General features: G+C 36.1%; 1 protein-coding gene across 7 annotated transcripts in view; it reads right to left on the reverse strand.

The window, feature by feature from the left end:
- The window catches only part of DCAF6 (DDB1 and CUL4 associated factor 6), a 132,831-nt gene that overhangs the window by 25,472 nt on the left and 80,136 nt on the right, over positions 1 to 27,223 (reverse strand). For 4 of the 7 annotated variants that reach the window (XM_087859076.1, XM_045797447.2, XM_045797445.2 and 1 more), the window contains 5 exons: positions 15,614 to 15,731; positions 11,031 to 11,143; positions 9,786 to 9,869; positions 9,268 to 9,595; positions 4,174 to 4,215 (listed from right to left, as the gene is read on the reverse strand). In XM_087859076.1, the coding sequence (XP_087715202.1) occupies positions 4,174 to 4,215; positions 9,268 to 9,595; positions 9,786 to 9,869; positions 11,031 to 11,143; positions 15,614 to 15,731 (685 nt within the window). The remainder of the gene's footprint in view (positions 1 to 4,173; positions 4,216 to 9,267; positions 9,596 to 9,785; positions 9,870 to 11,030; positions 11,144 to 15,613; positions 15,732 to 27,223) is intronic. The other 3 variants (XM_045797449.2, XM_045797446.2, XM_045797444.2) reach the window with 1 other exon arrangement.

Raw genomic sequence — 27,223 nt, forward strand, 5'->3', positions numbered from 1 at the left:
TCCACACTGGGCGTGAAGCCTACTTAAAACCAGGGCAAACCAAAACCACCACCACCACCACCACCACCCACCATTATATTCAGCTGGAGTGGTACAAATTAATTGATATTATTGGTGTTATTAAAATGCCTTGTGGGAGAACAAAGAAATTTTAGGGTAGAAAAAAGGGCTTAATCAAAGACTGGGAGATGACTGATTTATTTAACAGGGAATTAAATGACTTAAGGAGTAATTCAGTTAGCCAAAGGAGGTTAATATAAAAGGATACTGTACTAAGGACAGAACATAAGGACATGAGTAGAATTCTAGCAGGTGAATTTTGAGTTAACCTATAGGAAGAAATCCCTTACTGTGCAGGTGTGAAAGAGTCTTCTAGTCTAGGTAGCTAACGAACTTGATACTCACAATTCAGAACGTAATTGCGAGAGCCCTTTCCAAATTGTGAGATTTCTGTAGGTGTTCCACAAGATGGGTTTGTGAAATGTGCAAAGTAAGGGATTAAGCAAAGCTGAAGAGTTTTTTGGTTGCAAGTTTTCTGAGACGCTTCGTCATGCTAGTTTTGTGAATCCCAAAAAGAGGTTTATACATAATGCAGTATTTCCCAAATTTTGTGACACCACTGTGAAGTGTCAGATCACTTAGGGCAACAAGAAAACAGCACGTGCTGCCCAGCAGCTTCTGGAAGTTCCTGCTGGAAGCACTCCTGTTCTGCAAGAGATCTTACTGTTCTGAGATCGCTCACAATGTTTCCTCCAAGAACCACAAAGCCATCGTGGAAAGAGAGGCCCAGCTGGCCGTCAGAGTCACCAAATCGATCCCAGGCTATACAGCGTGGGAAGTGAATAGATAGCTCGCGTGCACACTTTGTGGTAAATAAATCCTTGACAACTCTGGCGGCAGGAAAAAAAAAAAAAAGACATGGACACGGGTTCCGTGCGTGTAGGGGTGGGGAATGTATTTTTCCCTCAAAATGTATTCGTAAAGTGACGAGACAGCGGGCCTGGATGCTGCTATCTTTAGAAGGGTCAGCTTCCAAGGCTGGCCCTTCGCTGGCATCTGGGAACTCGACCTGTGGAACGTTCCCTACAATGTACTGCCTGCCTGGAACACTGAATCCTAATGTACCTGCTTGCCCAGATCGCCTGTAATAAATAACATGAACACCTAGTTTCCTTCTGGGTCTGGAATTTAGGTAGCTGTGGTTGGGTGTGGAGGATGTCTACATAACCAGCCCCCAATAATAATGCTGGATTTTGAATCTTAAGCAGGCTTCTCTGGACAGAAACACTACACAAGCGTTACTGCATTTTCTTGCTGAAGGAAGGAGTACGTTATACGGCCCATGCTGGGAGGGAGAATGTTGGAAGCTTATATATACTTAGATTCTTCCAGACTCTGTCTGATGCGTCTTATCCTTTGTCATAATTACAAGTGAATCTGAGTTCTGTGAGTCTTTTTAAGGAGTCATCAAATATGTGGGAAGGTTGTGCGACCTCTGAAACAATACAGTTGATGTCTGAACAACGTGGGAATTAGGGACATGGACCCCCCCCCACATCCCGTGCAGTTGAAAATCTACATTAAGCTTTTAACTCCCTAAAAACTGACTAATAGCCTACCATTGACCAGAAGGCTTACTGATAGCATAAATAGGCAAGTAACACATATTTTGTACATTGTATGTATTATATATTATCTACTTACAATAAAGTAAGCTAGAGAAAAGAAAATGTTATTAAGAAAATCATAAGGGGGGGTGTCTAGGTGGCTCAGTCAGTTAAGTATCTGCCTTCAGCTCAGGTCATGATCTTAGGGTCCTGGGATTGAGCCCCACATTGGGCTCCCCGCTCAGCGGGGAGTCTGCCTCTCCCTCTCCCTCTGCCCCTTCTTCTGCTTGTGCTCTCTCCCTCAAATAAATAAAATCTTTTAAAAAAATATTTAAAAAAAAGAAAATCATAAGGAAGAGAAAATTTACAGTACTGTAAATTTATAGTACTGTACTTATAAAAAAATCTGTATATAAGTGGATCTACACAGTTCAAACCCTTATTCAAGGGACGATAATTCATAGCTTTTTATTTATTTCAAGTTTAGGAAATCAAAGGAAGAAAACAGTAAGCCAGATCATCTAAGGAGATATGGATAAAAACTTAGAGTTTTAGATAAAAAGATGTCTTCTTTGCCAACTCTTATTTGCATATGCATGTATGTACTATTTTTTTTTTTAAGATTTTATTTATTCATTTGACAGAGAGAGAGACAGCCAGCGAGAGAGGGAACACAAGCAGGGGGAGTGGGAGAGGAAGAAGCAGGCTCCCAGCGGAGGAGCCTGATGCGGGGCTTGATCCTAGGACCCTGGGATCACGCCCTGAGCCGAAGACAGACGCTTAACAACTGAGCCACCCAGGCACCCCTGCATGTATGTACTATTGGGCTGGCCTTAGAGGTGCTTACATCTTCTATACATATACATACGCATACCAGTGAAGTGTTACAGGCAGCGTTAACAGATGGACGGAAGCGCACACAGAAGAAATGCGCAGTCCTACTTGGGACTATGGAATGTATGGGCCAGGAAAAGTTTTAAAAAGAAGCAGCTTAAGATGAACGTTGAGTTGAGGTGGCCAACAGGATGGTGATGGTGATAGGAGGGCATTTCAGGTAGAGGGCACCGAGTGAGTAGAGCAACAGAGGCATTAAGTGTATTCAGAGACACTCCAAATAGGTCTGCTGTCGAGAGGTCCAGCAATTTCTGGCAGCAACCACAACAGAGAATGCCCTACATACCAGGCAAAGGAGCTGGAGTTTTTGTCTCTCACAAGCACTGGAGAGCCCCTGGAAGCGGCTGTGATGAGGACACAGTTGGAAGCAGCTGGAGGACCGTTTGAATAGGAGACCAGGTGAAAGGCAATGAGGTAATAGCAGTTGAGTGAAGAGTAGGGACGACCACCATTTTATTTATTATTAAAAGATTAAATATGGCACTGATCATTCAGAATCTCAGCAGATTACAGTAAGACACAGTCACAGAACACTACAGGACAGTCCCCAACTGTCCCCTGCTATGTGAGCAGCACAAATAATAACGTGCAATAACTTTGTGTTTCTAATTTTATTTTTTCAATTTTATCTTAAGCAGAGCTCTACATTCCTTGAGCATCACCAATTGCTAAAAGGGGAGGCAGACTACACGTGTCAGGAAACAACTACCTTTGCTGAGAAATTGCTCCAGACGATCTCCATGTAGGAAAGAAAGAAGTGAGGTAAAGAAGGAGTCTAATCTCATTAGCGCTGAGGGAAGGGAAGCGTCACATTTTCTGCTTTACGTTTATTAGTTCATAGTTGTAAAAGCAGAAACTGGCTTTGAGTACTTGGGATAAAAGGTATAAAGCAGAAAGTCAAAGAGCCCTGAAACAAATTCCATTTTATGTTTTATAATCCCCCTTGTTTTAGAAACTAATGAATGGCAAATAACAGACATGTGTCACTGGAATTAGGGACAAGATTGATTTTGTCAGTAAACCAGGTTTAGGGTAGATGAACAATGGGATTGAAGTTCACTTTAAAGTTGTATTTAAAAACGTACCCCACTGTTAGTCTTCAAATTACAGAAGTGTCTGAGAGTTAGAGATCATCTTGACATGTGACATTAAGTATTAAGCTATTTATAAGAAAACAGCTTTCTTTAAAAAAAAAACAAACAGGATTTTAAACCTATGCACAGAATTAGACTCAAGTCCACTTTAACTTCTTGATCTCAAGGAAAAGGAGTACATTTGAATAATAACAAAAAGCTGCTATTGCTAATTGGTAGCTCAATCAAGTTTTAAAAAAAGTAAGTTGCATTCTTCAACAAAATATTCAAAATGAGTGACCACTACTTTAAAGCACACCATCTTAGAGTGTAGTCACTTTGTCATATGACACACGTGGAAGTGAACATCAGTCACATCCGCACACAGGAAATTTCTTTTCGTTCTATTCCCATGCAGTGCATGCAGCTAAATATAGTTTGTGAAAAGCAACCTGCTTTACAATGCTTAGCACTTAGAGTTCAGTAAGTTTAAAGAAGGATTAACTGTTAATAGGAAAGGTGGTTAGCTGTGGAAAAAGAGGACCTGGCAAATTCATCATAAAGAAAAAATAAAATAATGAAGGAACATACTGAATTACCTCATTATTCTATCACCTATTGTTGTTCCTCTGATATTAAATCTAGTGAAGGGAACACAATAACTAAAGTCACTCACAAAGACTTCAAAGAACCAAATATTTAAAGCATTAAGGTCACCACTTTAATCGTTAATCACCTAAATCTAAGAAAACTTTTGTTTCTCTTTGTGATTTAAGGTCTTATGTGAGAGTATGTCATTCAACTAAATGTATGAGGAAATTAAAGAAACAGAAACACTCACTGAAGACAGAGCAGAAGGAAGACTTTGCACTTAATCCCTTTTATCTTGAAATAGATGAGAACCGAAGCAGTCACAGAGTGTAGGGCGCTGCACTGACTCACAGCACCAAGGCCATCCCCTGCAAACACCTACATTATGCTCCCCAGGGCTGTGCTGCTCTTTTCAGAAAAAATCATTAAGCCCTGAGCTGACTCACTTGTCCTAACCATACACTGCAGAGCAAGCAAGCAAACAGTAACAGAGCTTTTAACTCTCTAGGAGTTCATTTCTTTCTCTACGGTTACTTTTTTTTTTCTCTCTGCAATTTTCTTGAACAAAGAATACACTCGAATCATTAGAAATACGGAGAGTGATTGTGATGATGACTAAAGAGATGATGGCAAATTTAGAACACACGAAGAATTCTGACTTCACACATCAAGGCTATGTTCCACAGAGTCCAGACTAGGTAAATGGAACCACATTTCTATGCACATAAAAAAACTTTTTTAAAAAGTGGTTAACAAGTAAGATCTTTCATATTTATGGAAAAAATCTTTAGAGCCTCTTGAGTGAGTCCATAACTAAAAACTTTCAAGACTATGTGAGAACTTCTTCAGGAAGCTCACTTAAATGCTTCTCACAGAGCAAAAAACCTCTTGGGTTTGGCAAAAGAAAGAGCTACCAGCCAGGCCATCATACGATTTACCGTAAGATTGATTTGGCACTGGGGAAACAGTTTATGTGAAGACCGTATAAATAGAAAACCATACCATGTTCCTTTCATTCCAAGGGCACACGTTTACATTTCTAAATCCAGTACATAAAATCACTAAGGGATACACACACTACTTTTATTTATTGTTTTTTTAATACCATCATTGGAAAGTATGTGTTTAAACGATTCTTTCTTTCTTCAATTTAGTTTCCATTTAAAGTTCTATGCTCTTGCCCTAGACAAAGTTAAAGGGGATCAAATATGTGGTGATTTAGACACTGATTTCATTGTTTTAAACTCTGTATATCTACCAGTAGAGGCATTTTACCACAGACTACAGTTGTGCTTCTCTAAGAGTAACTCGCTATAGAATAGGAATCAGCAAACTATGGCTCTTTGGACAAACCTGGCCAGTTGCCTGTTTTTTAACAGCCGGTAGGCAAAGAACAGTTTTTACATTTGTAAACAGTTACATTTTAAATGGTTATATAAATACCTACGTAAGAGCCTCCATTTTGCTTTATCTACTCCCTGGCTTTTTAGGAAAAAGTCGGCTGACTTCTGCTATAGACAGTCCCAGTTGTATTTGTACCGAGACCAGCTATCGTTAATGAGAACAGCATTCCATTTTAAAACATCTATGTTAGTTGTTAAGGCCTTTATTTTCTAAGACATTTCCTTCTCATGCTTGATCTCAGCCCAAAAGTGAAAACCCAAGTCATATTTATCTAACCAGATTATAAATGCAAATCTTTACAAAGAAATTATTACTTTGCATTGCAAAGAACTGTTTTGATATTTTTATTAAATGTGTGTCAAAAATGGCTTAGTTAACAAACTTTTTAGCTTTCATGTCAAAAATTAAATTTGGGGCAAAAAAAAATATGAGATCGACTATGTAATTCTTTATACACATTAAAGTACAGATCTAAGTATATACGTTTACCATTTTTCATATTAGGGCCATTTCTTTACTTCAACCAAACTAATCTCGACTGGGCTTCTCAAGCGGCAGCAATGAAGGAACTTTAAGACATGCGTCTTCTTAGTTGGGCACGTCATCGAAGTACGAAATGTATCCTTAGATACTAAGAACCAAATGGTACGATTTTTACAATAGAGCTTTGAAATCTTTTGTCCCTTTGGAAACAGAAATTCTCAGAAATCAAATGCCTACTTACAAGCTGGTAAATGATTCTTTTCGTGTTCTTAAGAAGCAAAATATCCTCAACTTTCTCTCTTAAGAATAAAAGTCAACATACCTATTCTCCAAATAGAGAAGATAAATGGGCAGTTGTCTCAAGGATGAAGGATCCTTAGAAAGGTGCAGAAATATTAAAAATATATCTTATACAGGTAGTTCAAGACTTAATCAAGATGGTGCTAAGGAAGTTAGGAACTATAAAAATTATTTAGAAAAAAATCAGGAGGAAGATTTTTTCACGATTTAAAAATTTTTGGCAAATAGTTAGAAAAGAATAATGCCAATTTCAAAGAAAAACTGATGTAGTTGTGAAAGTCACTATAATCCTTTAGCATCACCTTGGAATGTACATACATGTAACACTGTATTTCACTTCACTTATTGATTAAAACTGTTCCATGGCTTGTGGATTTGTCCTTGCTTCTTTAAGAAGTAAGTTTCTTAAAGGGTAAGAATTTTATTATTCTTCTATTATTCTTCAGTAAGTTCACCACTATGTTCTACAGAATAAAACAAAATAATATATGGGACAAACTAAGGCTATATTCCTGAACTGAATATACAGAATATTAAATAATATGTAATAAATAATTTTTAAAAATCAGGGAAGCCAATGTAGACCCAGATGAGGTGTCAGATCTGGATCTAACCCTGAGAGCACGAACTTGAGAGTACACACATGCAGCAGGGTCAGCTCAAGGCCACTGTCCCTGATTTCCTTGCCTCTGAAACATTCTGCTCTAGGTTAGCACCTGGGCCTCCTGGAGCAATGAGGCTACTGGTGCCAACTATGTGGCAGATCCAAACCCTAGGCGAATCCCTAAAACATAAATCATTTAAGTATTATGAAAATGATAAATAAACGATCAAGCTCAATGGAAAGATATTATAGTTTCAGGTCATATCTTCAAACTAGGGATAATACGCCACAAGAAGTTTTAGGTTCTCTAGGACCCACTCTCCCCACCAAATCCTCCTTCTCACTGATGTTATACTACTGTGTTTAAAAAACCAAACAAATAAAAAACCTTTTTAGGTCTAGAATATATAAAAACTCTGCTTAGCACCTTAGTTTCCTCAGCTATAAAGCAGGCTTGGTATAAAAGTGTTATAATTAGCTTCGATAGAAGATGCTAAATAATTAGGATTATTTTGCAAGTATCTAATATCTATTAAAAATATATTAATTTCTTATTTAAACAAATAAACCTGGTAAATGATATGGTCCATTTTACTAGGAAGTGTATACTTAAATTTTATTTTCAATTATGACCTCCGCATCACTTTAAGTTACATAAGTACAGAAAAAAACAAGGACATATATTCACTTATATAAATAGAAGGCCATAAATGTATAAGCCTAAAATAATTATAGACTCTCCACCCTGGATTTTAGAAACCATCAATTTGATTTTCAAATTGTGCTATGCTTGCTAACCTTATCTGTACACGTGAAGTGGTGATGATATCCCTCTGGGTCTGGAAAGAAACAACTAAGTTTAACTTGTCTAAAATAGAGACGAAAAATGCTAAAGACTAATGTGTGGCAGGTAAAGAGAAGATGTTTGGTTAATTTCTAAGTACAGCTAATGGGAGGGATTGCATCCTTTACATTTAAAAACAATGCCATTGCCTAATAAGCATTCTGACTAAATATAACTAAAGGAAGATTTGCAACTAAAGATACATAACTAAATTATAAATAAATATCCTCTCCTAGTTACAAAAGGCAGTTTTGCTGAACTCAAGCAGTACTGTTTGGGATTTTCGCTTGTCCTCGGTCAGTCCTCATCCCTAAAGCCATTCTCACTGTAATTGGTTTTAAAGTCTGAGTAGCCACACAGACATCTTGGTTGCTTAACACAGCTGTCGTTTACTTAGTGCTTTCAAACTGGAAAGGTCCTAGGACTGAACAATTGGTGGATTTTTAAAATTTCTCATAACCATTCTAGATAGTCATAGCCCCGTTTTATAGATAAGGAAACTGAACTTTACAAAAACATTAAGTAATTTAAATGAGGAAATACAGCTAAGTAGTAAAACCAGGATTCAAACCCACATAATAATGTTCTTGATCATTAATTTATCACTAAAGAATGGCACTGTTATATCATCTTTTTATTATATTTCTCACTTGACCTAAACATCAGAATATTTCATAAACAGTATATTGAGCATGGAAATATGTGAAATGGTTCTTCACACTTGTTTAAGCTTAGGAACTTAAAGATAAAATTTTATTCTCTGGGAAAGGGCAGAGCTTATAATGAAATAAGATAGCATTATCTGCAGAAACAGCTTTTAAAAAGTATGGAATGCAATACGCTTTGAAAGATTTGTTTTATCTACTAAAAAATAAGATATATTCATATGATCACACAAAATAAAAAATGAGAAAACTATATGAACATGTGAGCAATTCTTTATTGTAGTTACGTTGGTTATTTGGTGTAATTTTTCATTTTCTAAACTGAGGTATTTAGTAGAAATCACAGAAAAACATAAGGTTCTCTAAAAGAGAACTTCTATCACACTACCTTAACCCAGGGTCAGTAGAAAAACAGAACATTAAAGAAACTGAATGTTAAATGAAACAAAACTGATAAAGGCCAGGCTGTCTACAGGGCAGTCTGATGGCTAAATATAACCCTGACTTCATACATAGCCTGTTGGTCGTTCTCAACATTCCTTTCTCTTGGTCTGTAAATTGAGGAGCAGCAAGTCTCAACGCTGGAGAGACAGAGCAGTGAGACTTTGTATTCCCCTCTTAATGCAGTTTGCTCAAAGAATGTAATACATAAAATCATTTACAGTTTAAAAAACTCTGAGTTCATATGACTGAGACACCCTTAGAGAAAGCAACTGTAAAAAATGGAGAGATTCCTTTATGTAACTTCAAAGTCCTGTGAATTGTATTTTTTATAGTTCATTTTAATCAAAAATTTACCAACCTATCACCAGGTCCGGCTCGATACCTTGCACCTGGGATCAGGACTGGGTCGTCATCACTGTCATCTGTGTCCTGGAGAGCAGAGTCCCTGGCTAATGTTTCCTCGTGAGCCAAAGGCCCGATGGCTTCTGTTTGTGACTGAGGCTCAGGATTGGTGGTATTTTGATCGGGAGCACCTTCAGTGCTGGTTTGATCTGAAGTTCCTGGTTCCTTGCCTTGTTCAGACGAAGTGGATTCTTCTGGAACCCCACAAGAGCTATCAAGATTGAAGTCATTTCTTTCTCCTGAGCTGGAATCTGATGGCTCAGATGTGAATTTATCTGATTGTGCTGTCAGAAAATAAGGTGAAACAGTTGGTCTTGTAGGCAACATTGTTTAATCTAACTGGAAGCTCTCCCTGTAGGGAGAGAATTCCGTAACACATCTATTTGGAAATGGCCTCTAACTCAGGAGAGGGTAACAAATTATGGCTTATTTTCTCACATGAAGCAATTATCTAAACAGAACAAGACAACTCACCTGTATCTATACGGTTCTGAGTGTTTTCTGAGGATGTACCTTCCTGATATGTTGTCACATCCTCTGATGATTCTTCAAGAGCTTCTGGGAAATAAATAGACCAAATTACCATTAAATCCAATTTTTTAAAAATAAAAATAAATACCAATTGAAAACTCTAGCTTTCCTCTTATAAGTAGCTCCTGATCTTTTTTCAATCACAGAATCTTCTGACACTCAGATATATCCTCCCCTCAGTATAATGCAAATATATATGTACAAACCAAATTGTACAAACACTATCAAGGATGGATGAGAAATCCTGCCCACTGCCTCCTCCCAAAGCCCACGCATGGACCTTCATGAACTCTTCGTTCAGAATTTCTGCTTTCAATCACCCCTCACAACTGACATTACTTGGTCTTGCCTTTTTGCTAAACTTCACAAAATCTAAACTTAAAACTTGAGTATTTTTCTATCCCTTCATTATGTATCTGGTATAATCCCAACTATCATGAATAGTAAAGTTGACCCTACTATAAATTCTGTTTTGGCCACTGAAAATATTTATTTCTGGGATTTAACTCCAAGACCATTAGGGATCAGTCTTTTTTGTTCCTGACTGCACATCCGCTCACCAGACAGTTCTTTTACACATATTTAATTCTTGTAAACTGCTACATTGAGGTACCTATTCATTTAATAAGAAGTAGAATTCATTTATTCCTTCATTTACCAAGTATTTATTGAAAATCTGCATTTCCAGGCTCTGTACTAGACACTTATTTCATATAATGGTCATGAAAAATATTCTAGGAAAGGGTTCTGAAAAAGTCCCTAAATGGCATTTCCTGTATGAAATAAGATTCACTCATAACCCATTCAAATTTTATTCCTTTTTTCCCTTTACAAGCCACCCATAGTCTTTGAAAAAATCAAGGCAGATACTATGGATTTTGCTGCTAAGTATAAAAAGATCATTCAAACTAACATTTACATCTCACATATTTTCAGTGCGATGACCACCGGCCTGGCCTCTGTGTCCACAGAGAGACACTGTGCTTCACTGTGACTCCCCATCTAAAATGTGTAAGGCCCCCGCCATTTGCATTTGCTATCTGTTCATCAATAGTAATATCTGGACTACTGCGGCAAAGGGAATTTATTAAAAACAAGAAACAGAACTGCTGCCGCAAAGGAACAGAAAAGCAGGTGGACATCGAACACTGGGTTTTCATAATGATGAAAGCAAAACAACACCCTTACTTGTGTCACTGTCCCCCGGTGGCTGCACAGAGCTCTCTGGGGCCAAGGGTCCCTCCTGACCCTCGGATTTGCAATGGCTCCCATTTCCTCTAGAACTTGAGGCAGTACTGCTCCTACCATCAGAACAAAATAAGTGGTTCCACCAAGAAGTTAATAAATACGAACTTTTAGGATGATTTTTACATTTTACAACTAGAGAAACAATAAAAAAGTCACACCAGAAATAAAATATAGGATTTATTAATTTAGTAGTACTTGTAAAACACCACTTTCAAAGATCAAGGTGATTATTCTAATTCCCTTTAACCTTAAAAAAGAGATTTAAAAATACAAAAGGACCACCACTTCTTCACGATTTTGATGCTTCTATAATCAGGTATATATTTCTATTGAATTTTAATTTAATTACATAGACCCCCTTCTTGTCCTCCCCACAGATGGTTCACCGCATCCCAATTCTTCCTGGTTTTACAGACTTTGATCATATGTCCTTTCAGACTTTGTTGTTCTAGGCTATTTTTAAATTAATACTTGAAAAGAGACCCGGATAGTTCTTTGGTCCTTGAACTGCCCTCTGTGGATCACTTCCACTTCCGGGTTGCTGTTCAAATATGGCAGGTGACTGATCACTATGGTTTTGTAGAAGGCTAGGATAATGTTTCATGTTTTAGTTTTAATACCTACCTGATAATGACTATAATTCTGTCAGCATTTTTGGCTAGAGCAGAATACTAGATGTATTTAAATAATTTTCAATGAATATTCTGTGATAAATCATGGCCTATGTGTAAGGTGGGGTTTGAATGGGAAAGAAAATAGAGGAAAATGTACAACAATCTAAGATTAAAATTAAATTCATAGAAATGCAATAATTTCTTAGATTTAGAATAAATGTGAACAAGAAAAAAAAAGCTTAACAATTACAGTACTTAATTACAGACATATAGCAGTGACTCAATAAACAATGCAGATTATCATGGACTTTTGGCCAAGATTTTATAGAAACTCTTTTAGGTTAACTGCAAAAGTCAATTTGATTTTTTTTAAAGGGCACCCATGTATAATATGATTTTTTTTTTTAAAGAATGTATATCTACATGGGTATATATGCAGAGAAAAATGTCAGAAAGGCTATGCACCAATGTTAAGCGTCATCTCAGTAGGATTATCGCCAAGTGAGTTTTTCCATACTTTTCTCTAGGTTCTGAATTGTTTTTTTCAACAAACATGTTATTTCTTTTTAACCAGAAAGAAATATATAGCAATTTTGGTAAAGAGAAGCCAATGTGATATAGAAATCTTTTTTTTCCATTGAGAAAGCTATGATACAGGCATAAATAAAATGCTCAGTGTATAATAGTTATGATAATTAAAACATGGTACTGATGTAGGAAAACAGAGCCATTAGTGGAAAAGACAATGTAACCAAGTAAATATATTTAGCATATGTTAATATGGCATTTTAAATCACAGAAAAAAGAATAAATTGTTCAATAAATGGTACTAAGACAAAGGAACAGTCACGTGGAAAAATTAAGCTATAGCTCTACGTCATACTTCATGGCAGAATAAACTGTAGAAGGATTAAACACGTATTTTTGATATAAAATCACAGAACTGTAAGAGGAAAATAAGAAGAAGCTTTCCCCCTAATCCTGGGAAGGACAGGCTTTTCTAAGTATGAGCTCACAGGCTGAAACCATAAAGCAAAACTACCGTCAGTAAACTGAAAGACAAACAACAAACTGGGAAAAATACTTGCAACAGATGAAAGACAAATGGTGTCATCCTCACTTAATTCTGTAATAAATAAATAGTTCTTATAAATCAATAAGAAAAAGATAAACACTGCAGTAGAAAAATGGGCAAAGGATACGAAAGGCAGTTTACAAACGATGGTAACGTAAAGCTGGCATGTGGGCCTATCACGGGCCCATCAATGTGCCAAGTGCTATGTACTTTTTCTGTGTGATCTCATTAAATCTTCCCAACAAACCTCTGAAGTAGGTTCTCTTAAATATGCCCGTTTTCAGATGAAAACACTGAGATTCAGAGAGGTTCAACACCTTGTCAAGTTTAACATCCGAGCTCTTAGTGTGCTCTACTGCCTCATTCTGTCATCAAAGAAACTAAAATAAAAGCAAGACTCCATACTGGCAGAGATGAAAAAGACTGCATACCTTCCTGCATTCTCCTTTTACCATTTTTTTCCTTTTTTCTTTCATAATCAGAAAAAAAAGCTAATTATTTTTTGATAAAGAAATAAACCAATGAATGAGAGAATGTAATTCATGGTCAGTTTTTAGAGAAGGAAAAGTCGCATTCAAAAGAAGAGTGGGACTAAAGATCTTTGCTAAAAAAATGCTCCGGTGAGATGCTTTATAAAAAACCAGCCTTTTCTGTACAGAAACATGAGAGTAGAATAGGAAAGACATAAAGAATAACAATCTTCTATGATCTTAAATTATGTATTAAGAAAAAGGGTCACAGATATCATGCATGATTATAAGACGCTGAGTTCAAATGCTAGGGCTCATAAAGAAATTAGAAATTCTACTGACTGTTCAGCCTTCAAATATGTATCGAGAATCCAATTTCTTCTTACTATCTCCACTGCCCTCTCCACCTCTCCCACCTTTCTTACTGTCAAAGTCTTTCAACTGGTCACCTGGCTTCTACCTATGGCCCAGTCTGTACACAGCCATCAGAGACATCCTATATCCTTTTAAATATGCTCCTCACTTACCTGGCTGACCTTCTTTGCTACTACTTTCTCTTTTGGTCATTTCACTCCAGCTACACGGGTTTTCTTAAAGTTCTTTGAATGTACTCTGTCTGTTCCTGCTTCAGGGCCTCTGAACTGGCTTTCTCTCTGCCTACAATGCTCTTCCTCCAGATTTATGCATGGCTTCCTCCTTCTTACCCTTCAAGTTTCTGTCCAAATGCCATCTTCTCAATGATGCCTACCCTTGCCCTAGGCCTCCCAATCACCCCTTACTTGCTCTATTTTCTCCCATAGCACTTAGTACCTCCTACCATACTATACAATTCACTTATTTACTCTGCTTATTGTCTGTCTTCCCCTAGAATGTAAGTTCCAATAGGACAGGGTTTTTTTGCCAGTTTTTTTCACTGATGCATCCCCAGTGTCTAGAATAGTCTCTGGAACATAGAAGGATTTCAATAATATTTGAAAATACTACTTAATCAAAGATTTTAATGTAAAATACATACACATATAAACACAAATGGAAACCAGTGAATTGGAATAAATAATATCACATATCAACATATAATTATATATTAATAAATAATATATAACTACATATTATTTATATATTATACCAGCATATAATATATAATAATATACAACTGAATATATTAATATAATAATATATTAATTACATAACATAATTAATATATTGGTTATCAGATTATTACATATTAATCATATAATTATATTAATATGTAATTATTTATATATTAAGAAAGATTATATTACCTATATATTAAATCACATTAATATAGCAATAAATTTAAATACAAAATTTTGGATGCTGTCCCAAGCAAAAGGCCATGAAAAGAATATAAGAGGCTCACATAACTTGGTTTTTTTAAAACATAAGATTTAACTAGATTAATGAACCATAAGTATAATCAGAAATGTCATTAAAGAGAACCTAGACAAAATATAAAGTTCAACCTTACTAGGAATCAATTAAATAAAAATGACAATTATTTTAAGATCAAATACACAAGTTTAAAATAAATGAATATACTGATATTGAACACTGGCCTGGGGACTGCAACATGTGTGCGTTTTCCTATGCTGCTGGGAGAAATGTAGTCACAGAAGAGCCCTTTGAAAATAATTTGGCAACATTCTATGACCTAGATAGTATTCACTTCTAAAAATACATCTCGAATCAATAATCTTAAAGGTAGGAAAAAGCTTGTAAACAAAATATTTATCATTTTAAACAAAGGTAAACAAATTCACCACCTGATGAAAGGGAAATGGTTAAGTAAACTATGGTAAATCTAACTGATGGTATATTACACAGCTTTTAAATTTGTATTTATGAAAATTAAGTAGAAATGTGGAAATATTTATTATGGAGTTAGGCCAAATAAATGCAGGAGAGAACAGAATATGTTCAGTATGATTTAAAACTACATTTTAAAACCCAAAAACCATACATACATATATGTACATTAGGACCAAGACTGCAAAAAGCTCCAAAATGTTAGGTTTATTTTTTAGCACTAATGGTCTATTGGTGATTAATTATTTTTTTATCTTTTGCATTTTCTATCAGAAGAAATATTCCAGGACCAACAACATCAGCGTCTCCTGGGAACTTTTTAGAAATGCAAATTCTCTAATCCCACCTCAAACTTAACCAAGAGTGGGGCCCACTAACCTGTGTTTTAACAACCTCTTCAAGCCATCTGAAGCATACTAAAGTTGAGAACCAATGCATTACAGCAAAACAAAACATAAAGATGATGAAGTGCTAAAATAATATCTAATACAATCCTACAAAACGGCTAAGAACAGCTTTACAAAAATATTAACTTACCATTCATCTGTAAAGTTCAGTTTTATTGTGCTTGTAGTTGTTCCTTCTGTGCTGTAGTGCAAACTTAAAACTGGTTCACCTGTCCCTGGTTTGGGGCTCAGCTTTTCATTATTGTTATCTGAAAATTGTGTTTAAAACATTTGAAAAAGTCTCTGAAACCAATAAAAAGATGACATTTCCTAAAATTTATAAAACTTAAATTAGGTTGTCCTTGTCATAATTCTTTCTCACATGTTATGGTTCTCACTTGAAGTTCAAAAGCAAGTGTTATAGAAACACTCTATTTCAAAGTGGCATTGCATCAAATTCCAGCTTTGTGTACATGACTCCTTTTCATTGAGATGGGAATTACACACATTTGAGAACCGTATTTCGTCATTAGGAAATCAAAGATTATTAACAAGCAATGAGATATGTTATAAACTGGGACTTTCGTTTCATGGAATGCTCCTCTTTTTATTCTTTAGTTGCTACAGCATCAAGAATAACACTGGCTCCTTCAGAAACACTGAGAAGGAAGATGCTGGGGCTCTGAAATTTTGCGACAACTGAAGGCTATCAAATTCTTTCTGTTCTTTCAAATTCACAGATGTATAATCTAGAAAGGGAGTAGAGCCTGTACTCTATTGGGAGGGGAGGAAAAGAAAACGATGTGCTTTTGATATTTATAAAACTCTCTTTGCTATAAGACCATATGTTTTGGTATATTTCCTCTTCCTCTCCTAATCTTGCAAGGAATTTGTTTCCTAAATTATGTAAACGGTAAGTTCACCTTAAGAATCTACAGGGATGTCCATGGTATATATATCTCTCAACATATTAAATCTTCGTAAAATGGCAAATAAAATCAAGAAATTCTACAGAAATTGATACAGATCACTCCAAAATCATCCTTTCCCGCACGTCCCCACCTCCCCCCAGCAAGAGTACATGGATATTCAAAGACAAAATAAAATAGAGCTTTAAAATTTTTTCTTTTTATGATGATTAATAGCTTGTGGAAACATTAACATACATAGAAAATACAAACTGCTATAAAATCAAACATGTAACATTTCTGCCAGTTGCTTGCAGAAAGAATACTCTTCTGTAATATAATTGTTTTCTTGATACCAGTTCAAGACTGATATAACAGTACTAAAAATAAGCCTTCTGCCTTGGAAAATAACAACAAAGGCAGTAACAACTTCATAAAACCAAAATTACTCAGGCTTTTTGGTCATTAGGTTCACTTTACATTGCAATGAAGGACTTGTATCTTTGTGCATCCCTCTTGAAGACACTGGAGCATTTATTAAAAGAGACTCTGACAGAACCTCTGTTCTAACTTTTATCCTGTAAGAGGGCAATTAACAAGACTTCAAACACAGAACTGTAGTAGAAAGGGAAAAGGATTCTGTCCAAGAGATGAGAAGTCAAGCTGATAACAAAACTCAAGACTATCGGTTCTTAGGTCTTCAATTCTAACTCAAGAGAAATCCTCTCCTATGATATTAATTGGTATTTGAAAATAAAAGCGTCAATGAATTATAAAGCTGGCCTCCCAAATGGTAAAAACACGTTGGTTCTTATACTACTTTTGTTATGACTATGTCGTTGATATAAACAGCTGCTGGAAATAAGTTAAGCTATTACACAACTTTCAAAGATTCAGTATTACATTCAGTGTTTTACAGGAGGTATTTTATCAAACAGCATTCTGATAAAATAACTGAATTAACAGATGGTTAGCTTACATAAAATTATCAAGAATGGGACTTTTAAAACATGTCCTACCCTTGACCATCTTTTAAAAATTTGCTGTTAGTCATATGTCCACACATAGTTTTCCCCCTATTCTTAATTATGTTGCTGAAATTTTTGTCCCACTGCTACCCAAATCATGGTCATCTTCAGGCACCTAGAATTGATGAGGACAGACAGCTGGAAGACAGAATGATCCAGGAAACCAAGAGGCAGAGATGTGGTTCATTCTTTCATTATCTCTCACACTTTATAAAGTGTTTGCCATTTATTTTTCTTTTAAAGTAAAGGAGGAATAGAAAACAAAAGCAGGTGTGAGGGAATAGGACTGAATTTCTTACATCCACCTCAATTATAGAAGCAGAAGTTTTAAAAAGCCATTTAAATGCTCTATCAAAATTTTCTCTTGAGTAAAATTAAAGAGACAGAGACTTGAATGCTATAATTATAGGAATATAGTAAACAAAGAGCTGTTCAGAGGTCAAAATAGTGTAGAAAATACCTTATTTAAATGTATACAACAGCCCCCTCCCAGAAAGCAAGAAGCTTCCTGAGATGATCAATGTTAATTAAAACCTTCTTCCTTATGGTATCTACTTCAAAGTTATCATTTAATCTCTCATGAATATAATCTACATATTGTAAATCATGTAAAACATAGTGGTACTCATTGAATTTATAAAATGACTATAGTTGACAGAATTTGTACAGTTAGGTTGTTAATGAATTCACCAGCCCTGGGTAAAATTGGCCCATCGCTGTATAAACAGAATGCATGTACTCTTCTGTTAGCTACACAAACTTCAGGCCCCTGAGTCCAGTTCACTCCTTGAAGACTAAACATAAATAACGAACGCCTCTGGCAGAAACACCACAGAAGGCAGAACTGAGGCATTAATGAAAATAACTATCCAAGATTAGGGTTCATTTCCTGGTTTGTTCCAGCCTAACTTACTGGTTTGTTACTCTTCCTAATTTAATACTCCTTTTCGGGATCATATACATCCTGTCATGTTGAGTTTTCTCAGAAATGTAGACTCCTGGCTTACTAGTGAACTAATTCACATTTTTTTCCTGATAGAATACATATTTTAAGCTAGAAATGTCTAAGAAAAATATTTTTAAAACTAAAAAATTAAATGTTTCATTTTTACTGCAGTTGAAAAAATATTTGTAACCATTTAAATTTTCCTTAACTTGCTCTATTTGTTAGAAGCTGGATCAGCAAACACAACCTAAAAACTGTATTATTCAAAGTCTTACTTACACAATGCACAGAAATATTAACTAAGATATTTCTTGCTTAACAGAAGTTTTAATTTAAGAGCCTTCAGGGTTAGAACTTCACCTAAACAAATGACTTTATATAAAAAAGCACCATCATAATAACAACTAAAATACATTAGGCATTACAATGTCCTAGGAGATACATGTATCCTTGTTTAAACCTTTACTGCATATACCCCCATGTCCATTGTACGGATGATGAAACTGGTGATTCTGAGCTAGACTTTTTACTCTATAGTCATCTAGGCTTCCTTCTATGTGAAGTTCCTACTTGCTATACTGTCTTGGAAATAACTTGAAGACAAAAGTAGAAAATAAGACTGCTTAAATATTTCAGCTAAGAAATATCAATTGTTGGTGGTATTACTTCTCAGAAATGATGTCTAATTCATATCAGCAACATTAATATAACTGATAAAAGTTCTGGTAGCCCAAATTGTCACTTTGGCCCTGGAATGTTGAAAACTACACTGTATCTTCTTGCAGGGCCTAGAGATTGAACTATTTCTCCTTCCTTTAAAGACATTATAGGAGAATAAAATTAATTAAATTGTGGTGTTCTCAGCACAACGGCAGGGTAGTGGGGGGAAATCACTTTTAATTTGTTCAACGCTGTTAAAGCTTTAAGATTAAGACCAAATTTAAAAGATCCTCTCTAGATATGGTATAAGACCCCTTTCAGGTTAGCATAACTGACTCAGGAAGAAACTTCAGAATTGTCTGGAATATAATTTGAAAGGAACTTCTCTGAACTTTACTTAATCAGATACTTTCTGGGCCTTTCACATATGAACCACAAGTACATTTCTGGCTTTGGGAATGCATATGTATACAAACCATTTAATCCATGCATTGACATTATGGAATTACAATCGTTTGTGGTTCTAAAAAAACATGCTCAAGGACATACAAAAAATTAAGTGTGCTAACAGTAGAACAAAACACACTATCTTGGTAACTAGGCTTGCATATCATCTAAATATTGATATGGATGTTTTTTGGACTTTCAGCTAGAATATCCCTGGAGACCTAGCCTATATATAAATTTAAAGAATAATCAAAATGAAGATAATTAATGAGGATATGGCCACAATAATTTGTTTAGAGTCACTCTGCCCAACATCTTTTCTGCCGCTGGGACACTATCATAACTATATAATCATCCACTAATCACCCATAATAGCTTAGGTAAATTGGAGATAAGATAGAAATAGTATATTCTTTACTGAAGTATTTCCTATTATGCAATGACCTTACTGACACTTCTCATTCCATTACGTTAAAAATTAAAAAAAAAAAAATCCAATCTAAAAAGAAACTTTGTTTCTCTGAATTCTCTGAAAAAATGTAGACACATTAATGATATGGTTCAACTATCTTCCCATATTTTTCTTCCCAACTTACTTGGCTTACACAGAAGAAAAGGCAAAATCTCAAATACAGTTTCTAGAACAATGAAAAACTTCCATCTTTATAGGTCAAGAATCTGTAACTTTTCTGCAGACTTCAGACTACTGAATACCCAGTTCTTCCAATCATTTGTATAAGGAGGCAATTCTGATTCAAAGTGGAGAAACTATTTTGGGGAGTAGATTCTTTGCAGAAAACCCCTCTCTACCATACACACAACTGCAAGACACGGCATTTAATTCTAAAAATTAGTGTTCTCACTAGTGCAATCTGACTTTATACACTATGTTACGAAAGCCAAAACCAAACAAAGCACAACTTTAATACAGGTATTTCTTAGGAAATCCCTCTTATAAAATCTTTTGGAAGTAATATTCTGCTCAAATTTTCTTCCTGGCAATCAAATCTTAACCTTTATGTCAATTATACTAATTTTAATCCAAGAACCTTTTTCATCACATAACACAGACACGTAAATTGAACTTCAGCATGGGTTGGGGATATATACAGATTCAGACTGTGCCTGGTTTCATATTCCCAGTGACATTTAGAATTTATGGGTTGAAATGTAGTTGTCACTTCACCTAACGCTACCTACGCTCTCTTTCACCTGCTGCAGACCTGTGAGTCTTATAGCTCTCTGTGCAAAGAAGTCCCTATTCCTATTTCCCATTCAGTCTTGAGGGAGAACAGACAGGAAGAAAACAGGTAAAGATGCCCGCCCCATGTGGCATATAAGCCCTGCCAAAATCCTCACCCAGTATCTCTCTTTTCATAACTGTTTCCCCACGTATATTCTCTTTAAAAAAAAAACAAATCTGTCATATACTGAACAGGTAAATATGTTAAAATGTGCTTCCAAATGAAAATGAACAAACGAGGTAGACAGCTTGGGAGAACACTCTCTTTACCCACGTTCCCCTCCAGCAACCATCCTCCGTGCCTATGGTTTCAAAATGCTTTTCTTATTTCACATCTCCCATTTCTTCACCTCCTGCTCTACTATGGCCTCTGTCTCTATCAGCCTGTGAAACTGCTCTCACTAATTTGATCAATCTCCTCCACGTTAATTTAGTGGAGAATTTCTGGAAACTACTTGTGACCTATCAGCAGCACTCACATACACAGTTCTCCTGCATTTGAGAGCTTCTCTTCTCTTAAGCTCATGATGTCACACTGGTCCACTCTACCTTGACCTCTGTGGTTGCTCCTGCATTTCCTTTACCAGTTCCCCTCTAGCAAAATCTTCAATTTGCGAATTTTTCTGTTTTTTTCCTTTGAGACGTTTTAGCTATTTTTACTTCCTCCCCTCACTTTTTATATTCACCCTTGTCAATTTCATCTACTTTTATGGCCTCAATCACCATCATTATGCAGAAAATTTCCAATTTATTTCTTTAGCTCTGACATCTTTCTTTTATTTTAAAGGATTTTTCTCTCCCCCTCTTTTTTTTTTTTTTTTTTAAGGAGGCTCCAGGCCCAACATAGAGCTTGAACTCATGACCTTGAGAGGCACCCCTGACATCTTTTCTAAGCTTCATATCCATACCATCAACAGCCCAACAGACTTTTCCACATGGGTGTCTCACACAGATAACTCAAAATCAACATATTCAAAACGAAGCCTGTGATTCCCACCTCCTTCTATGCAACCCCTCCTATACTTTACTTCTTTTCCAGGGTTACCTATTTAAGAAAGTATCCACCGACTTAACTATGCTCAATCAAAACTTAGGAGTCACCCCTGCAGCAGCTAGAAATGGCATCTGTACATCTCCATCGTTAACTCTCCCAAACAATCACAAATATGTGAAGACACATATGCTGACCCTGCTCCCTCCAACCAGCTTGCCATTACTAGACCACCCCCATAGAGAAATTCTGCAGTTGTTACTGCAGTTTACACTTTGGACTCCTCCTCAATCCCTTGCCTAATCTGACTATTATCAAATCCTGTTTATTCTATAGCGTAGATATTTATTTAATCTCTTCATTCTCTTTCCATACTTCTATCATCAGGTCAAAATCTTTATTACCACGAGAACTTCCTAAGTGATTTGGTCTCTAGTCAACTCACCAGAACCTATTCAGAACAAAGCAGATCAGGCCATACTCTATTTTAAATACTTCCTTAGCTTCCTACTGTTGTTAAAATAAAATCCAAAACCTTAAAATGTCCCAAAGGTCCTTCTTAATCTGGGCTCCAGCTATCTCTTGAAGCTACACGCACTCCAGCCACACCGGGATTCCTCCGGTCACGCTAACGTGATTATCTCAGAGCCTCTCCACATGCTATTCATGCTTCCCTGTACTCACGCCCCTTCACCTAATTTACTCATACTCACCTTTCAGAGCTCAGCTTAAATGTCTCATCCTTATGGATGCCTCACTTAGCCCCCCTACCAGAAGAGATGAAGACTCACATGTTTCCCAACGAAACTTGTTATTTCCTCTTTTACAACACTCATCACACTTACATTTATTTTTTTACCATCTGTCTTTACTGTTAGATGCATAGCAGTTACGATCACAGATGGCAGAGCCAGGCTTGGGTTTGAACCACATGTATAACACTTACAGTATGTGACCTCAGGCAAGTTTCTTAACCTCTCTTTGCCTCAGTTTCCTCATCTGGAAAATGAGAATAAACAGTACCTACTGTATAAGGTTGTGGTGTGGATTAAATAAAGTAACATATAAAAATTGCTCAAAGTAATGTTTGGCACAAAGACTATGCAATATAAGTGTCTCCACTATTATTATTATGGTTAATCAACTCTACTGTTATTATTAACACTGTTAGTGCTAATCAACGCTATGTTCCAAGGCCGGGAGTGTTCGCTTTATTCATTCATGCATCCTAGTGCTGAGCCCAGTACTTGCCACAGGTAAAAAGAGATAATAATGAGTTGAATTAATGACAGAGACATACAAATACGGCTCCATCACTTATTTCTCTCGTCCTTACATATTTCTTGGAGTCTTGGTTTCTTCATCAGTAAAATGAAGATATTATTACTCATTGTATTAGAACACATGAGATAACACATGTGAATTTTTAACACAATGCTAGCCATACACTAAAAACTCAATAAATGCCAGTTATTTTTATCATACACAATTCAAAGTTAGAAGACAATTTAACTGGATATATAGACAGATACTGATTTGGTTAGGATACGAGTGAACAAGTGAACATATGCAATAAAAATGAAACAGGGTTTAACCTCCAAAAGATCAAATCTATCACTAATGGGAAGAATACAGACTTGGTGGCTGAGGAAAGGAGGACTAGTTGCTCCATTCTAAGGAATGAAGTGATAATTAGTTCTAAGTAATATAAAAAAAATCAAGAATGAAATCTAACTTCACTAACTTATTTTTTCTCTAGAATTTAAGATACGGTATTTACAGATATATTCCAGTGTGATGAATACTGAATTTATACTTCCCATTAACAGAATAGGCTTCAATAATTAGATATTTATTTAATAAAAAAAGGAACTGTCAAAGTACACTTAATGTACTTAGTGTACACAAAGTACACTAAAATATTCCTTGAGGTAATATTGTCAAGATGTTACTAAAATGAAATTTTAATTGGGTGACCTTAGGGGAATGCATACTTAATGTACGAGAGGTCCCACTTTCCCATTTCCCATCTACCCTACTGGAGTTAGTAAGACCATTTCACTGGTTCCTGGTAACCCACAAGCTTCATTCTCTAAGATAACATTTTATCAACATCAAAAGAAGCCTGCTTTTGTATGATATGTACAGTGGAGGGGTAACATTTATATTTCTAAGGCTACAGATTAGTGTGTCTGACAGATACGCAACTGCCCATAGGCATAATTTTCAAATGTAACAGCATTATCAACTTCCACTTAATGATTATCACTGTAACAAATATAAAGCAACTTGCTTGAGTCATGGCCAAAATTTAAAACTCAGGCAAGATGATTTTCTTATACCCTGTCAAAAATTTAAAGTTAAGGTCATAGGTTTCTTTTGTTGTTTTAATAGGGGAAAATCGCTGACCTAAGTATTTTTAACAGAAAAAAAAAGTGTTTATTTTCATAATATCAATGGGCACAGGAAAAAATGCCATACAGTAGGCGTAACATAATTATAGATCTAAATAAAAAGAAACACCAGAACTACTCATTAAAACACCATTCAAACTAAAAACACAGGGCAGGTATCATTGTGCTTACTCAAAAGGAGTTTCTAATTAGCACAGAAAGGCTGTCAATGTATGTGCGCAAAGCCCTATATTTGCAGAATAGTGGAAAGCATTTTACAACAGAATAAAAACAATGTGCATGTTGTGCACTTATTTCCTTGAAAGTTTGTTTCTTTACAAAGTATTCTGATAAAAGAAATTAACTATTGAGGCAACCAGGCAGCTTGCATTTATGACTCTGAAGGTTTAGACTAAATATATGTTTATCAAATGTTGTGCTTTTGTCAAAAATGCAAGATAAACAAAACAGTGAGTTCAATCAACCAGTTCAATAACGTGTATATAAACATTGAAAGAAAACAAATTTTTCAGTGAAGCAAGTCCATTACAATTTTTTTAAAAAAATTCTTTTTTAAATATTTTATTTGTAAGTAACCTCTATCCCCAATGTGAAACACAAACTTACAACCCTTAGATCAAGATTCGTGTGCTCTACCGACTGAGCCAGCCAGGCATCCCAATTTTAAAATTTTGATTAGTAACATTTTTATCCCCAATAAAGAAACCTGTGAACTACTATGGGAAACTAAACAACATGTCAAAGTACCAGAGGGCTTATGAGACGAACACGGTCAGGTAAAAAAAAAAACAAAACTGAATTATCAATTAAAAAAATCTAAGTGTCTCTTTAAAAGTATGAATAAGAAATTAAAAATACGGTTAAACAATCCTTAAAGATATACTCAGAAAGAAAACTTATTAAATGTACTTTTCCCATTCTACAGGGTAAAATGGAGAACAAGAGTCTTGGCAAAATTAAAACTTGAAATAAGAGCATTATCTGAGGATATCCACTATCCCCTATACCTTTGACTTCTTCCACAAGGAGTCTTCCTTATTTGATATACATGCTCAGTTTTATACACACCCTCTGCTCCTGGGGTCCGGCTTAGCAGAGTGATTACTGGCTCTACAGATGTGAGCGTGAATCCCAGCTCCTTCCCTCATTGGCTGTATAACCTTGGCAAGTAGTTCATCATCCTTCTCTCTTACTCTGCTTTTACAATCTCTAATTCAGAGCAATGTTATAATAATTAAGTAACACAATGCACACAAGCCTTAGGTTCAGTCTTTCATGTATTAAAAAGTTTTAAAATAATGTTTACAAATCAATGAAGAAAAGAATGTAAACTTAAAAAAAAAAAAAAAAAGCTCAGTTTTGAAACTATACCCCTGTTCCAGACATTACCTGTCCTCTATCTTTTTTTTCAGTTGAGCTTATTGGAAGATCATCTACATACCAATATTTCCACCTTTAAAAAAAAAAAAATCTTTCATCTCCAACCGCTGCTAGCTATCTGGCTTCTGCCTCCACCGTACCACTGAAACTGCAAGGACACAGCAATGGGTAACCTACATATTACCAAAGTCCAAAAACATTTCTCAGTCCTTTGCATATTTGACATTGCTGCTTCACATGTCACTGCTGACCAGCTCCTCCTTGAACTTTTCTTTTCCCCTGACTTTGCATTCTTTCTGCCTTGCCAATTTCTCTGTTCATTCCTTTTCTGTCTCCTTAGTTAGATCCTTTTCTCTGCTTGCTCTTGTAGCGTGGACTCCCCCCTTTCACCGTAACCTCTTTTCCTAGACAGTCTCATCCGCTCCCCTGGTTTCAACTGCTCTCTGTAAATGGATGATTCTTAATGTTTATCTCCACCTCAGGCCTCTCCAGTGACACCCCCCGCCGAAACATCCATCCATCCAACTGCCTATAACATTTCTCCACTTGGATATCTCAAGGTACTTCAAACTCAACACATCAAGAAAATCTCATGTGTTCCGCCTCCCCAACCAGCTGCTTCTCCTGAAATCCCTATCTTGGTTGATGGTATCACTATTACCCTCAAGTCGCCTGGATATGGTTCCCTTATTCATTTTTAACTACTCAGTCTCAAAGTTCCATCAATTCTGTCTCTTAAATATTTAAAAAATCTGTCCACTCTTCTCATTTCCCACCACTATCTGCCTTAGCTTGGACGCTATACCATCTCTCACCTGGACTACTGTAACAGCCCCTTACATGGGTTTTGCAGTTTTCAATCTTACCCCCTTCCAATCAACTATCTATAATCCTTACAAAATCATCTTTCCAATACATAAAGCTGGTTCTGCTTCTCCCAAGCTGAAACAATGTCTATGGTATTCCACTGCTTGAAGAATTCATTCACTCCCTCATTTAACAGATATTTATTGTTGAACGTATAACAGATATGGTGCTAGTTAGGCACTGAGTGTAACAGTGAATGAAAGCAATATTTAGAGAATATAGGCATCAAACAACCCTTAAATGTATGATCACAAATTCTGACAAATGCAATGAAGAAAAATAGGTCACAAAGAGAAAAAGAGGGGAGAATTACTTCAAATTAAAATGTCATATTGTTTTTGAGAAAGAAATTTCTAACTGGGATTTGATGAGTAGCAGTTGCTGTAGGGAAAAGGACTTTGGTAGAGGGAATAACGTATATAACGCTTTTGAGAGGGAAAGAAGCATGGACTAAAAGCAGACCTGTTTGTTAAGAGCTGAGTCAGTGAGGGAGGGGTGGCCTGAGATAAGGCTGGAGAGACAAGGGCCAAGAGGTCATGAAGGGCTCTATAAACCAAGGTATGGGTTTAGGTTGTTGTTTTTTTTTTTTTTTAAAGATTTTATTTTATTTATTTGACAGAGATAGAGACAGCCAGCGAGAGAGGGAACACAAACAGGGGGAGTGGGAGAGGAAGAAGCAGGCTCATAGCAGAGGAGCCTGATATGGGGCTCGATCCCACAACACTGGGATCACGCCCTGAGCCGAAGGCAGACGCTTAACCGCTGTGCCACCCAGGCGCCCCAAGGGTTTAGGTTGTTTTGAAGGGCAAAGGGATACAATTAAAAAGTTGTAGGTAGATGAAGGACATGATTAGGTTTCTGTTTTTAAAAGTCCACT

This window comes from Ursus americanus, chromosome 2 (assembly GCF_024610735.1).
Source record: "Ursus americanus isolate L20-20 chromosome 2, mUrsAme1.1.p, whole genome shotgun sequence".
Taxonomy (NCBI): Eukaryota; Metazoa; Chordata; class Mammalia; order Carnivora; family Ursidae; genus Ursus; species Ursus americanus.